We start from the raw sequence: 13836 nt of genomic DNA, 5'->3' as shown, positions 1-13836 counted from the left end.
AGTTTCAGTGGTAAATATCTCTATGCTAATCATATCAACTATGCGACTCATGCTCGACCTGTCGGTCTCTTTTGTTCCGAGGCCATGTCTACACATGCTAGGCTCGTCAAGTTAACCCGAGTGTTCCTCGTGTGCAACTGTTTTGCACCCGTTGTATGTGAACGTTGAGTCTATCACACCCGATCATCACGTGGTGTCTCGAAATGACAAACTGTCGCAACGGTGCACAGTCGGGGAGAACACAATTTTGTTTTGAAATTTTAGTGCGGGATCACCTTATAATGCTACCGTCATTCTAAGCAAGATAAGGTGCATAAAAGGATTAACATTACAACAAATTCATAAGTTACATGATATGGCCATGATCTTGTGCTTCTTGATCGCCATCACCAAAGCACCGGCATGATGTTCATCGTCACCGGTGCCACACCATGATCTCCATCATCGTGTCGCCATCGAGGTTGTCGTTCTATCTATGCTATTACTACTAAAGCTACAACCTAGCAATATAGTAAGCACATCTGCAACCACAAACGTTAGTTTAAAGACAACCCTATGGCTCCTGCCGGTTGCCGTAGCATCGACGTGCAAGTCGATATTAACTATTATAACATTATCATCTCATACATCCAATATATCACATCATGTCTTTGGCCATATCACATCACAAGCATACCCTACAAAAACAACTTAGACGATCTCTAATTTGTTAAAACAAGTTAGACGTCCTCTAATTTGTTGTTGCATGTTTTACGTGGATGCTATGGGTATCTAGTATGATCGCATCTTACTTACGCAAAAACCACAACGGAGATGTGCAAATTTCTATTTAACCTCTCTCCAAGGACCGCCTTGGTCAAATCCAATTCAACTAAAGTTGAAGAAACCGGCACCCGCTAGTTATCTTTATACAACGAGTTGCATGTTGGTCGATGAAACCGGTCTCTCGTAAGCGTACGAGTAATGTTGGTCGGGCCGCTTCAATCCAACAATACCTCCGAATCTAGAAAATACTAAGGAGGGCAGCAAATCAAACATCAACGCCCACAAAAACTTTTGTGTTCTAATCGAGATTACATCTACGCATGAACCTAGCTCATGATGCCACTGTTGGGGAACGTTGCATGGGAAACAAAAATTTTCCTACGCACACGAAGACCTATCATGGTCATGATCATCTAAGAGAAGGAGATCAGATCCACATACCCTTGTAGATCGCTAAGCGGGAAGCGTTAAGAAACACGGTTGATGTAGTGGTACAAATTCGTGATTCAAATCACCGCCGTCCCACGATCCGTCCCGATCTAGCACCGAACGGACGTCACCTCCGCGTTCAGCACACGTACAGCTCGGTGACGATCTCCGCCTTCTTCATCCAGCAAGAGAGACGGGGAAGTAGATGAGTTCTCCGGCAGCATGACGGTGCGTCGGTGATGGTGATGATCTATTCCTGCAGGGTTCTGCCCGAGCTCCGCAGAAATCTGATCTAGAGGAAGAACTACGAGGTATAGGTTTGAGTTGCACGTGGCAAAAGTTGTGTCTTAAAAAACCCTAAAACCTCTAGTATATATCGGAGGAGGGAAGGGGCTAGCCTTGGGGCTCCGACCAGCAGTGGAGAGGAGGACTCCAACTCCAATTCGGTTCGGGAAGGAGCAGTCCTCCTCTTCCTACCCACCTCCCTCTCTTTTTTTCATTCGTTTTCTTCTTGTGGCGCCATAGTCCACTTGGGTTGGCCGCACCAGCCCACTAAGGGCTGGTGCGCCACCCTAGGACTATTGGGCTCACTTCCGGGTGGGTTGTCCCCTCCCGGTGAAAACTCGGAACCCATTCGTCACTCCCGGTACACTGCCGGTAATGCCCGAAATCTTTTCGGTGACCAAATTAAACCATCCTATATATCAATCTTCGTTACCGGACCATTCCGGAAACCCTCGTGGCATCTGTAATCTCATCTGGGACTCGGAACAACCTTCGGTCACCAACACCTATAACTCAACTATACCAAAACGTCAGTGAACCTTAAGTGTGCAGACCGTGCGGGTTCGAGAACTATGTAGACATGACCTGAGACACTCCCCGGCCAATAACCAATAGCGGGACCTGGATGTCCGTATTGGATCCTACATATTCTACGAAGATCTTATCGGTTGAACCTCTGTGCCAAGGATTCATATAATCCCGTATAACATTCCCTTTGTCCTTCGGTATGTTACTTGCCCGAGATTTGATAGTCCGTATCTCTATACCTATTTCAATCTCATTACCGGCAAGTCTCTTTACTCGTTCCGTAATACAAGATCACATGACTTACACTTGAGTCACATTGCTTGCAAGGCTTATTTCTGATGTTGTATTACCGAGTGGGCCCCGATATACCTCTCCGTCGCACGGAGTGACAAATCCCAGTCTTGATGCATGCTAACTCAACGGAAACCTTTGGAGATACCTGTAGAGCACCTTTATAGTAACTCAGTAACGTTGTGACCTTTGATACACACAAGGTATTCCTCCGGTGTGAGTGAGTTACATGATCTCATGCTCATAGGAATGAATACTTGACACGCATAAAACAATAGCAATAAAATGACACGATCACATGCTACGTTCATAGTTTGGGTCTTGTCCATCACATCATTCTCCTAATGATGTGATCAGTTATCAAGTGAGAACACTTGCATATGGTCACAAAACCTTAACCATCCTTTATCAACTGGCTAGCCAACTAGAGGCTTACTAGGGACATTGTTTTGTCTATATATCCACACATGTATCTATGCTTTCATTCAATACAATTATAGCATGGATAATAAACGATTATCTTGAAATAGGAAATATAATAATAACTATTTTATCATTGTCTCTAGTGCCTATTTCCAACAATGATACACATCCAAGGCAACCCTTCCATTCAATCTCGATCCGATTACACAAAGGAATCTAAATAGTTGTGTTCTGCACACACATGTACGATCGAACGCTTGTGGTACTTGTATAAAGAGGAATGTATGGGCGTGGTTTGTTCCTCGTACCCACCGCAAACATGTCAAGTGGGTTACTCACGTACTGCATTGTCTCGTAGATAAATGATACTCAAAGCACCCCATAACCTGGTTCACGAGGAAACTCCCCTTTATGTTTCTTTTGACATATCACATTTTCCATAATATTGGGAGAATGATACTACAACTATAAATTTTATCACCCAATATTGATTAATAATCAAAACCAAATATCTATTCTATAATGTTTTACTATTGATAGACAACTTTACGAACCATTGTTCAATGGCTCCTATGGCTAGATCCGCTAGTTCATTTTATTGTTTCCATGGGGATATGAATCACATTTGGAGAGGAGAGACATCACTAGAATGCATTCAGATGCAAGAAACCAGACTCCCCAATATATGTCTTATTTAATAATATAATATGTATAGTACATGAAGTTTGTCCCATTTGTAGCTGGCTCTTTTGACGTTTGGGATGCATACCCTCTCTTAGTCACCATTTTATTTAGAAGCCATGAACGTACGACAAAGCATACATACGTAAGATTGCTAGAACAAACAACATATTTTGGTTCTACCAAATATCATGCAATTGACATAGTTAGCAAAATGTTAAATTTGGAATTTCTAGATTAATATGTCATATACAAAGTCAAACAAGACCACTAACCACAATATTATAGGTATGTTGTGCAATTCTGCATCCTGAAAAGAGATGTTCTAACTAGTAGTCGTTTGATGTTTCTCTGAGACTAATTGTATTCCTATCTATTAAGACATAGTTTTCACGTATTAACTCAATCCTCAAACTGACATATTAGATTGGATGGCTACGGTTGCACTTTCTAAATCACAACTTGTACTACAGATGTGGTTGCAATTAATATAATAAGAATAGGATAGACACCCCGATAAGCATTTAAAAAATGGATGTGGATGAACCCATATAGAAATGCATTAATGAGCCTAAATATGGATGTGAATTGATGCACACACATATGGATGTGGATGAACCCATATAGAAATGCATTAATGAGCCTAAATATGGATGTGAATTAATGCACACACATATAGTATATTTGGCCAACAATTAGTGGTGGGCATAAGTTTGACATTTTTTAATTGTATATTTATTTCTCATTAATACACGACGCTTTTCATCTACTCAAATGCAAAGAGATGTAACTTTGGATCGTTGTTATTATAAATGTAAGGATAAGGATATATACAACATTTCGATGTAATGAATGACTTGCATAGAACACATACAAGCTTCATGTTTCTCGAGATGGTATTTGAGTTTTCCTTCTATATAAGGGGACTTTACTTTCTTGTATATTCAAGTAAACTACAACTACCCAATTAAAATAGTAAAGATCTACCTTTTGGTAAATCCTTGTAGCTTGCATCTATAGTAATAAGTCCTCCTTCTATCCATTTGAGTATGCCGAGGACGGAGATCCGTTTGGACATTTGTCGTATCAAAGACGACAAAAAACGTAGCGTCACATTCTCCAAGCGGCATGCTAATTTGTTCAAAAGTGCCAGTAACCTCTCCGCCCTCACTGGCGTGAGGGTTGCTATTATCGTGGAGAATGATTCAGGAAAGATGTATGCCTTTGGGACACCAGCGGTGCAACCCATTGTTGATTCTTTCCTGTCAGGAAATCCACTTAGTGAGCCTCTCGGCGATGAGGCGACGAAAGGTAGGATTAAATTGCTGCAGAGAAAGGTGGCTAGGTTGGACATGGATAATGCAATGTTAGAGAGGAGAGAAAACCTCTCCCTCGAGCATATCAAGAATATCCAAGTTCAAAATCCAGGTATCGCAGCAAATAATATCTTCTCCAAGCAAGAAAATCTTAGCCTTGAAGATCTCCAAGGGCTCCTCAATGACCTCATGAGAGTCAAGGAAGATATAAGACGACGTCTACCTCCACTACAACATGGAGACGAACCTAACACCGGTGGTCCAAACATGCAAAAAACTCAGTTGCTGCCAAGTGGCCCATTAGGAGATCACTTGAAGATTCTTCAGGTGCCACTACAACCATCATCATCACAATATCTTACACCTCAAGTAATGCCTCCAATTCAAGTAACATCAGAATCACAACACACTATGGAACCACATTTTCCTTCGGAGATGTTCCAGTACCTATCATCACCTTCAGCACTGGAGTTCACGCCCCTCCTTCAACCAGTTCCTTGTCAGGTATAACGTTTTCCCAACACCTATATAACCATGCAAGTCCTTACACAAAAATGGAACCACCTTTTTCCATGCAGGTATCAAAAATGTTCCACTGCACATCCCTACTTCAACCGGTTATTGACCATTCACAAGATTTACCTCCACCACTTCACCAACAAGTACAAGACTATGCAAGTCCTTACACGGCAATAAAGCCATCAAAGAACAACACAATCCCTAGCTCAATCATTGAGAACATTGTGGATGCCTCCCCACAGTTATTCGACTCCAGTGGCAATGAAAAATCCTTCAACCAATCATTTGACTATGATAACTCAACAAGTGCTCCTCCAGACCAGGCACATGAAGTCCTAAGGATGGATTCTTATTTGGGGTATAATGCTAACGATCCTGGGAAATGTAACATGAAATGTGATGAGTGGGTCAATAATGCACCACCACACCCTTTCGAGTGGAACGATGATGATATTGATGCTTGACATGGAGGAATTATTTAAATGTCAGTTAGTGCTTCCATTTAAATGCTACATCAAGGAAATAAGATATTTTATTTCCATTAGGTGCTACTAGTCATCAACTCTTGCAACTGCAGAGGCTAGCTATTGGCACATATGCTTTTTTTAAATCAATAGAATTCTTATCTGGGCATGTTTTTTCAAGAAACATAATGAAAGATTAACTTTACAACATATACTAGTTTGCACCATGATTCATATGAGCAGAATATGCATATTCCTGTAATTTCTTCCTGATTGGAATTCCTTATTTATGCCCCTTAATATTTACTAATGTATTTATGCTTTCTTAGTTGTGACGAGGATCATAAATTTTTACATTATATATAATATGCCGCAACATAAAAATTCATTGTCTCTAGCAACCAAGCACAATAGACAAATAGTGTGTCGGGTGTAATTGAGAAATATGCATTATTGTAGAACCGATGCAACCAATAGTCTAATTTGATCCTCGTAGCACTCATCCTTAATTTTTCTCATAGGTTTTAAATATAATATTTTGACTGGGTTATCAACCTCTTATCAGCTAACTTTATACAAGGTTAATTAATGAAGAGTGTAAGTTTGTAAACATTCATCATCCAAAGAACAAATACCTACCTCTATGCATGAGCATATTGTGATCTAGCATATATAGCGACATTAGACAATATTGAAATTAAATCACAATGGTTCTACTTTGAGTGAAAAATGTGAAATTAAGGTGGAGAAGTACAACTCATTATTAAGATAAATACAACATGCAACTCTGACACTTCAGTTACAAAATTTAATGAACTTGAAGAAAACCGCTTTATCGCTGAACATCTAAGCCTGTTCTGCCATCCTAGAGCCACGTGAAGCACAAAAAGAGAATCACCACTTAACCAACTCACTTCAACTGAACAACATGGTGACTATTATGATAATAGGAACATACATCACTACATTAAAATAACATCATTTTATATAGGGGATCCATCGTGTGCACTAGTAGAAAAAGGGCATTTAGCCCCGGTTCGGTTGGGCCATTAGTCCCGGTTCTCGAACCGGGACTAATGCTAGCCCCGGTTCGGCCCCGAACCGGGGCTAATGGACTTCCACATGGCGGAGCTGGGAGCGAAGGGGGAGGGGTATTAGTCCCGGTTTGTATTACGAACCGGGGCTATTTCATCGCTGTTTTTTTGAGCAATTTTTGGGTTTAGAGTTTTGCACTAAATTGGATGGGCTATTTTGCTGCCCCTTATTGTCCCATTTATTTGTTACATATATATTGCACATCGTCACGAATATATTACACCATCTCATCCATCGTGCTATGTCTAACATATTTATAAAATGTAGACACGAGTTACATGCACATATATGCATCTTTTTTACACTATATCATTACATATCATTTCCGTCGAATGGCAATAGTATTCTAATCGATCATCTAACAACTCCTCATCAACTTAGTCATATACCAAGTTATCATATGATACACATAAAATAAAACAGAGAAACATCATAATATATATATAGTCATCATATGCATACATCCTAATTAATCGACCATGTCAAGGAATAATATAAACCAGAATAACTTGTCTCTCATAAGACCTAGTCCTCGCTCTTAGATATAATGTCATAAAACAGAATAACACCTATGGCTCCATGATGAATCACAGAGATCCAACGGTCTCCAGCTTGTGGCTTGCGAACCTTCTTTATTTATCTCCATGCTTCAATTTGGAGCCTTTTTTTATCTTGATTTGAAGTTAATCGAGTATGGAGCACAGAACTCAGCCCTCAACGGGCTTCTAATTTTCATTTGACCTTCTGGGTCCATTAACGGAGACACTACATCATGTGACAGTTGTTGTTAAAGAACATAATAATAACCTAGTTAGTAATGTAATCAACACCATTTATGCAATAGAAGAGCGTACTTAATTAGGAAACTCTTAGTAAGACTTTTCGGCGAATGTCATCCGGACTCAATCTATGCACTAGTGGCACGTAAAATGTATAATTTTGGCCAATTCCCAAATGATACGGGAAGGTATCCCTAGAAGCCAGAACACCAGTGATACGTCTCCGTCGTATCTACTTTTCCGAACTCTTTTGCCCTTGTTTTGGACTCTAATTTGCATGATTTGAATGGAACTAACTCGGACTAACGCTGTTTTCAGCAGAATTGCCATGGTGTTGTTTTTGTGCAGAAATAGGAGTTTTCGGAATGATCTGAAAATGTATGGAGAATTTTTGTGGAATATATAAAAAATACTGGCGCAAGAATCAACAGAGGATGTGGAGAGTGGAGCCCACAAGCCCACCAGGCACGGGCCCCCCTGGCCGCGGCTGGCAGGCTTGTGGGCCCCACAAAACTCCACCGCCTCCAATCTCAGCTCTATTTAGTCTGTGTCGCCCGAAAAAAAATTAAGGAGAAGAGTTCATCGCGTTTTACGATACGGAGGCGCTGCCACCTCGTGTTCTTCATCTGGAGGGCAAATCTGGAGTTTGTTCTGGGCTCCGGAGAGGGGAAATCGTCACCACCGTCATAATCAACCTTCCTTCATCGCCAATTCCATGATGCTCTTCACCGTTCGTGAGTAATCTCATCGTAGGCTTGCTGGACGGTGATGGGTTAGATGAGATCCATCATGTAATTGAGTTAGTTTTGAGGGGGATTGATCCCTAGTATCCACTATGTTCTGAGATTGATGTTGCTACTACTTTGCCATGCTTAATGCTTGTCACTAGGGCCCGAGTTCCATGATTTCAGATCTGAACCTATTATGTTGTCGCTAATATATGTGTGTTCTTGATCCTATCTTGTAAGTTGTAGTCACCTACTATGTGTTATGACCCGGCAACCCCGGAATGACAATAGCCGGAACCACTCCCGGAGATGCCCATAGTATGAGGAGTTCATGTATTCACCAAGTGTTAATGCGTTGGTCCAGTTCTTTATTAAAAGGAGAACCTTAATATCCCGTAGTTTCCATTAGAACCCCGCTGCCACGGGAGGGATGGACAATAGGTGTCATGCAAGTTCTTTTCCCTAAGCACGTATGACTACATACGGAATACATGCCTACATTAGATTGACGAACTGGAGCTAGTTACTTATCTCTCTGTGTTATAACTGTTGCATGATGAATAACATCCGACATAATCATTCATCACCGATCCAATGCCTACGAGTCTTTTACTACTGGTCCTTGCTACGTTACTTTGCTGCTACTGCTATCACTGCTGCTACTGTTACTTTGCTGCTTCTGCTGTTACTTTGCTACTACTGGTTACTGTTGCTACTGCTGCTATCATACTACCTTGCTACTGATACTTTGCTGCAGATACTAAATCTTTCAGGTGTGGTTGAATTGACAACTCAACTGCTAATACTTGAGAATATTCTTTGGCTTCCCCTTGAGTCGAATCAATAAATTTGGGTTGATTACTCTACCCTCGAAAACTGTTGTGAACCCCTGTACTTGTGGGTTATCAAGACTATTTTCTAGCGCCGTTGCCGGGGAGGCATAGCTATATTCTCTGAGTCACTTGGGATTTACGTCTGCTGGTCACTATGAAGAATCTGAGAGATCGAAGAACTAAAGTCTTGCCCTCAACTACGAGGACAGGTAAGGAACTGCCATCTTGCTCTGCACTTGATTCACCTTCAGGTATGAGTAAGTTTGTGACACCACCTCCTGCTAGAAATCTTGATATGTCGCCTGTGCTTGATGATGCTACTTCTGTTGCCCATGATGCTTATGATGATGCTATCCTTGATACTGCTTTGCCTGATGATGCTATGCTTGATACTGCTTTGCCAATTGGTGCATTCCTTGATGCAGAAATTGCTAGAGTTGCTGCTAGATGTGATGATACTTCTGAAACTGCTGGTACTACTGAAGTAGAACCTGATATTTTGCCTTCTAGAGCTACCTCTCCTAGATATGAATTGCCTGATATGCCTGAGTGTTATGTTATGGTGGGAGAGATAGCTGAGGATTTTCTTGCGTGTCAGGATAGCTATGATGTTGAGAATTTACTGCGCAAGTGGAAAGAAAAATCTCTGAACGCTAGGATGAAATACGACCCGAAGTTTGCCACTTCGCCAATCTTTGTGACCGATAAGGATTATGAATTCTCTGTTGACCGTGAGTTAATCACTCTGGTCGAATCTGATCCTTATCACGGTTATGAGTCTGAAACGGTTGTAGCCCATCTTACCAAACTGCACGATATAGCCACCCTATTCACGAGTGAGGAAATCATCGGCCACTACTATATCCTCAAGTTGTTTCCTTTCTCTCTAAAGGATGATTCTAATACCTGGTTCACTTCTCTTGCTCCTGGTTGTGTGCGTAGCCCCCAGGATATGTTCTACTACTTCTCTGAAAAATATTTCCCTGCCCATAAGAAGCAAGCTGCCTTGCATGAAATATATAACTTTGCACAAGTTGAACAAGAAAGTCTCCCACAAGCTTGGGGGAGGCTCGTGCAGGTACTGAATGCTTTGCCTGATCACCCTCTTGAGAAGAATGAAATACTTGATATCTTCTATAATGGACTTACCGATGCTTCCAAAGACCACCTAGATAGTTGTGCCGGTTGTGTTTTTAGGGAACGAACTGTAGAACAAGCTGAGATTCTATTGAATAATATCTTGTGCAATGAGAATGCTTGGACTATTCCTGAACCACCTCCTAAGCCAACTCCGAAGAGAAGATGTATTCTATTCCTCAGTCCTGAATATATGCAAGAAGCTTAGAAATCTATGAAAGAGAAAGGCATTAAATCTGAAGATGTCAAAAATCTACCACCTATCGAAGAGATCCATGGTCTTGATAACCCGATATAGGTAGTAGAAGTAAATTCTCTGCATAGGTTTGATGAGAGTGATATTCCTTTTGATAAACCTGCTAGCTTATGCTTGGATGAATTGGATAACTTTGTTGCCAAACAACAAAGTTTCAATGATTATCTTAGCAGACAATTGGAACAGAATGCTCGTATGCTTAGTCATTTAAGTGCTTGTGTGGAAAGAAACGTCAATGATCTTAAGCTCTTGAGTAAACATGCCTCTATGGTTACCACTCAAGTAGAACAAGTACTTAAAGCTCAGAATGACTTGCTCAATGAGTTGAATGCCAATTCTGTCAGAGTCGTCACTAGAGGCGTTAGAATGACCCAGGAACCTTTGTATCCTGAGGGACATCCGAAGAGAATTGAACAAGATTCTCAAGGAGTTATCACTGATGCACCTAGTCATCTTAGAAATAAGAACTAAGATGATAGGAATCTGCACGCTAGCAACCCTGTTGCTGCTACACCTGAGAGTCCAAACGATGTCTCTGTCTCTGATGCCGAAACACAATCTGGTGATGAACACGAGCCTAATGATAATAACAATAGTGATGTTCATGATGATGCTCAACCTAGCAATGATAAGGATGTGGAAATTGAACATGTTGATCTTGATAACCCACAACCTAAGAATAAGAGATACGATAAGAACGTCTTCGTTGCTAGGAAGCATAGTAAAGAAAGGGAACCATGGGTTCAGAAACCCATGCCCTTTCCTCCCAAACCATCCAAGAAAAAGGATGATGATAATTTTGAGCGCTTTGTTGAAATGATCAGACCTGTCTGTCTGCAAATGCGTTTGACAGATATTCTCAAAATGTCTTTGTATGCTAAGTACATGAAATATATTGTGACTAATAAAAGGAGGATACCTGAGGTTGAGATTTCCACCATGCTCGCTAATTATACCTTCAAGGGTGGAACTCCTAAGAAACTAGGTGATCCTCGAGTGCCCACTATACCTTGCTCCATTAAAGGCAACTACGTTAGAACTGCTTTATGCACCTTGGAGCTGGTGTTAGTGTTATGCCTCTCTCTCTTTACCGTAGGCTTGAACTGGATAAGTTGACACCCACTGAAATCTCTCTGCAAATGGCCGACAAATCAACTGCTTTCCCTATCGGCATTTGCGAGGATGTGCCTGTTGTGGTTGCTAACGTCACTATCTTAACAGGCTTTGTTATTCTGGATATTCCCGAGGACGATGCCATGGTGGTCATCCTTGGAAGACCCTTTTTAAATACTGCAGGGGCTGTTATAGATTGCAACAAAGGCAATGTTACTTTCCATGTCAATGGTAATCAGCATACGGTGCACTTTCCGAAGAAACAATATCGAGTACACTGCATCAATGCTACCGAAAAAACTTCATCGATTCTTATTGGGAGCTTTGAATGCCCTATTCCTCCTGTTAAGATGAAGTATGATTTGCTTGTTGGGGAGATACACATCCGCATTGAGGTAACCAAGTGACTATTCAAAAATTCTCCATCTTCTTTTGCGATTCGAAAAAGTTTGTCAAGGAGACTTGATCAACCTCATTGACGGATTTCTTTCGATGACCATGAGATGGATGAATCGAGGAGTCACAAACCTCTGTTCCAAGCTTTCACCTTCGGTTGCTTAGAAGAAAAATGATAGATTAGCTTTAGTTTTCCCTATTTTTTGTTTTAGCGTCCCATGGAAAAGTACCCCGACAATAAAAGTTCTCTGAATGTCCTGAAAATCCTGTATGATTTTTTTTGGAATTTTTGAAAAATACTGAGACGAAGCGCTAGTATGGGGGCTGCACCAGTGGGGCACAAGCCCTGGAGGCTCGGGCACCCCCCTGGTCGCGCCTACCTGGCTTGTGGGGCCCATGTGAACCCCCTCCACTCATTCTAGCTCCCATCTGCTTCTCCTACCTCCAGAAAAAATCGTTTCGCAGCTCAAACCCGTGTTCTTGCTCTTCTTGCTGGGATTTTCGATCTCCTTGCTCAAAGCACCATTCTCCGAACTGTTTTGGGGAAATTACTCCTTAGTAACCGACTCCTCCATTGGTCCAATTAGTTTTTTCTCTAGTGCCTTATACTTCGCGTATTTTTGCTGCCTTGGTGACCCTGTTCTTGAGCTTTGCATGCTAATTTTAGCTAGTCCCAAGTAGTTTTGATGCGTAATATGGCCTCTAGGCACTTGTGGGAGTAGTTTCTACGAGTTTAGTTGAGCCTTGTTCACTTTTCCTTTGGGTCACCGAAAATTTTAGAAAAGGAAGATGTTCAGGAGAAACTATCATGGTGGTTCCTCAAGCAAGAGAGGTCCCCGTCTTGCAATTCGGGAGCCCGATCCTTACCAACCGAGGAACGCACAGGTACAACCATGTGAATGGCCTTCTGATGAATTCATGATTGAGGCAGGTTTCAATGACGAATTTGATACACTTGTTCACAATGTCGGACTCGAAGAATTCATCTCCGATAAATGTGAACAGTATTCTGCTCTCACTACCTCTTTTGTTCATAGATTCAAATTTTCAGTTGGCCGTGATACATCTGTACTATTTGATCTCTATGACAAATCGTATACCATAGATTTAGAGGATTTCAATAGAATTTGTAAGATACCTATTTGGGGTAATCTTAATGATCCTCCTAAATCTTCGGTTAGAGATTTTTTTCTCTGGTATAACTATTGGAGAAACTAGAGATATTACACAGGCTACCATGGGGAGCATTCATTTTCCTGCCTTGCATTATTTTGCCCTCTTCATATGCAGATGCATTAATGGCAAGATTGAGCATTGTCACCTCTGTGCACCCGACCTTAGTATTCTTAAGAGCGCAGTAACGGGTGATAGAAGTTTCAACATGTGAGCTATTTAGCAAGGAGGTTGAATAATAATGCTAATGAAGGGGATTTCTTTGGTGGGATCCATGCCACCCGCATAGCAAATTTTCTTGGAGTACCTATCCGCGAAGGAGATCCCCCGCTCCTTACAGCAGCGTGTTTTCAATATTACCCTTCCTGCTCCTGCCTTCTTTGACTTTCAGGTAAAACGGAGATATTACATAACCAGAGGAGAGGCAGAGGAGTATGAGAGGGAGGCAAAGGTTGCTCGTCTACGTGAGGCAGCTATCCAGGCAGTGGGAGCAGCGCTCCCATACAACCCCCATTATGATTTTGGGTATCGCCCGGACCATCCTTGGGAGTAGACCAACGTAGGACAAAAGCCTAAGCTTGGGGGAGTACGTGTTTCTCACTGATGACCCACAAGTATAGGGGAT

General features: G+C 41.5%; 1 protein-coding gene across 1 annotated transcript; it reads left to right on the top strand.

Annotated features, from left to right (window-relative positions):
• The first annotated feature begins 4367 nt into the window (after window positions 1-4367).
• On the top strand, window positions 4368-5911 carry LOC123431107 (serum response factor homolog A-like). Its single transcript, XM_045114943.1, has 2 exons — window positions 4368-5222; window positions 5297-5911. The coding sequence occupies exons 1-2, from the start codon at window positions 4452-4454 to the stop codon at window positions 5699-5701; spliced, it is 1176 nt and encodes a 391-aa protein (XP_044970878.1). The 5' UTR covers window positions 4368-4451; the 3' UTR covers window positions 5702-5911.
• Window positions 5912-13836: the final 7925 nt, after the last annotated feature.

This window comes from Hordeum vulgare, chromosome 2H, assembly GCF_904849725.1.
Source record: "Hordeum vulgare subsp. vulgare chromosome 2H, MorexV3_pseudomolecules_assembly, whole genome shotgun sequence".
Lineage (NCBI taxonomy): Eukaryota > Viridiplantae > Streptophyta > Magnoliopsida > Poales > Poaceae > Hordeum > Hordeum vulgare.
Note: the sequence above shows the minus strand (reverse complement) of the source record. Positions and strands in the feature narration are given on the sequence as shown.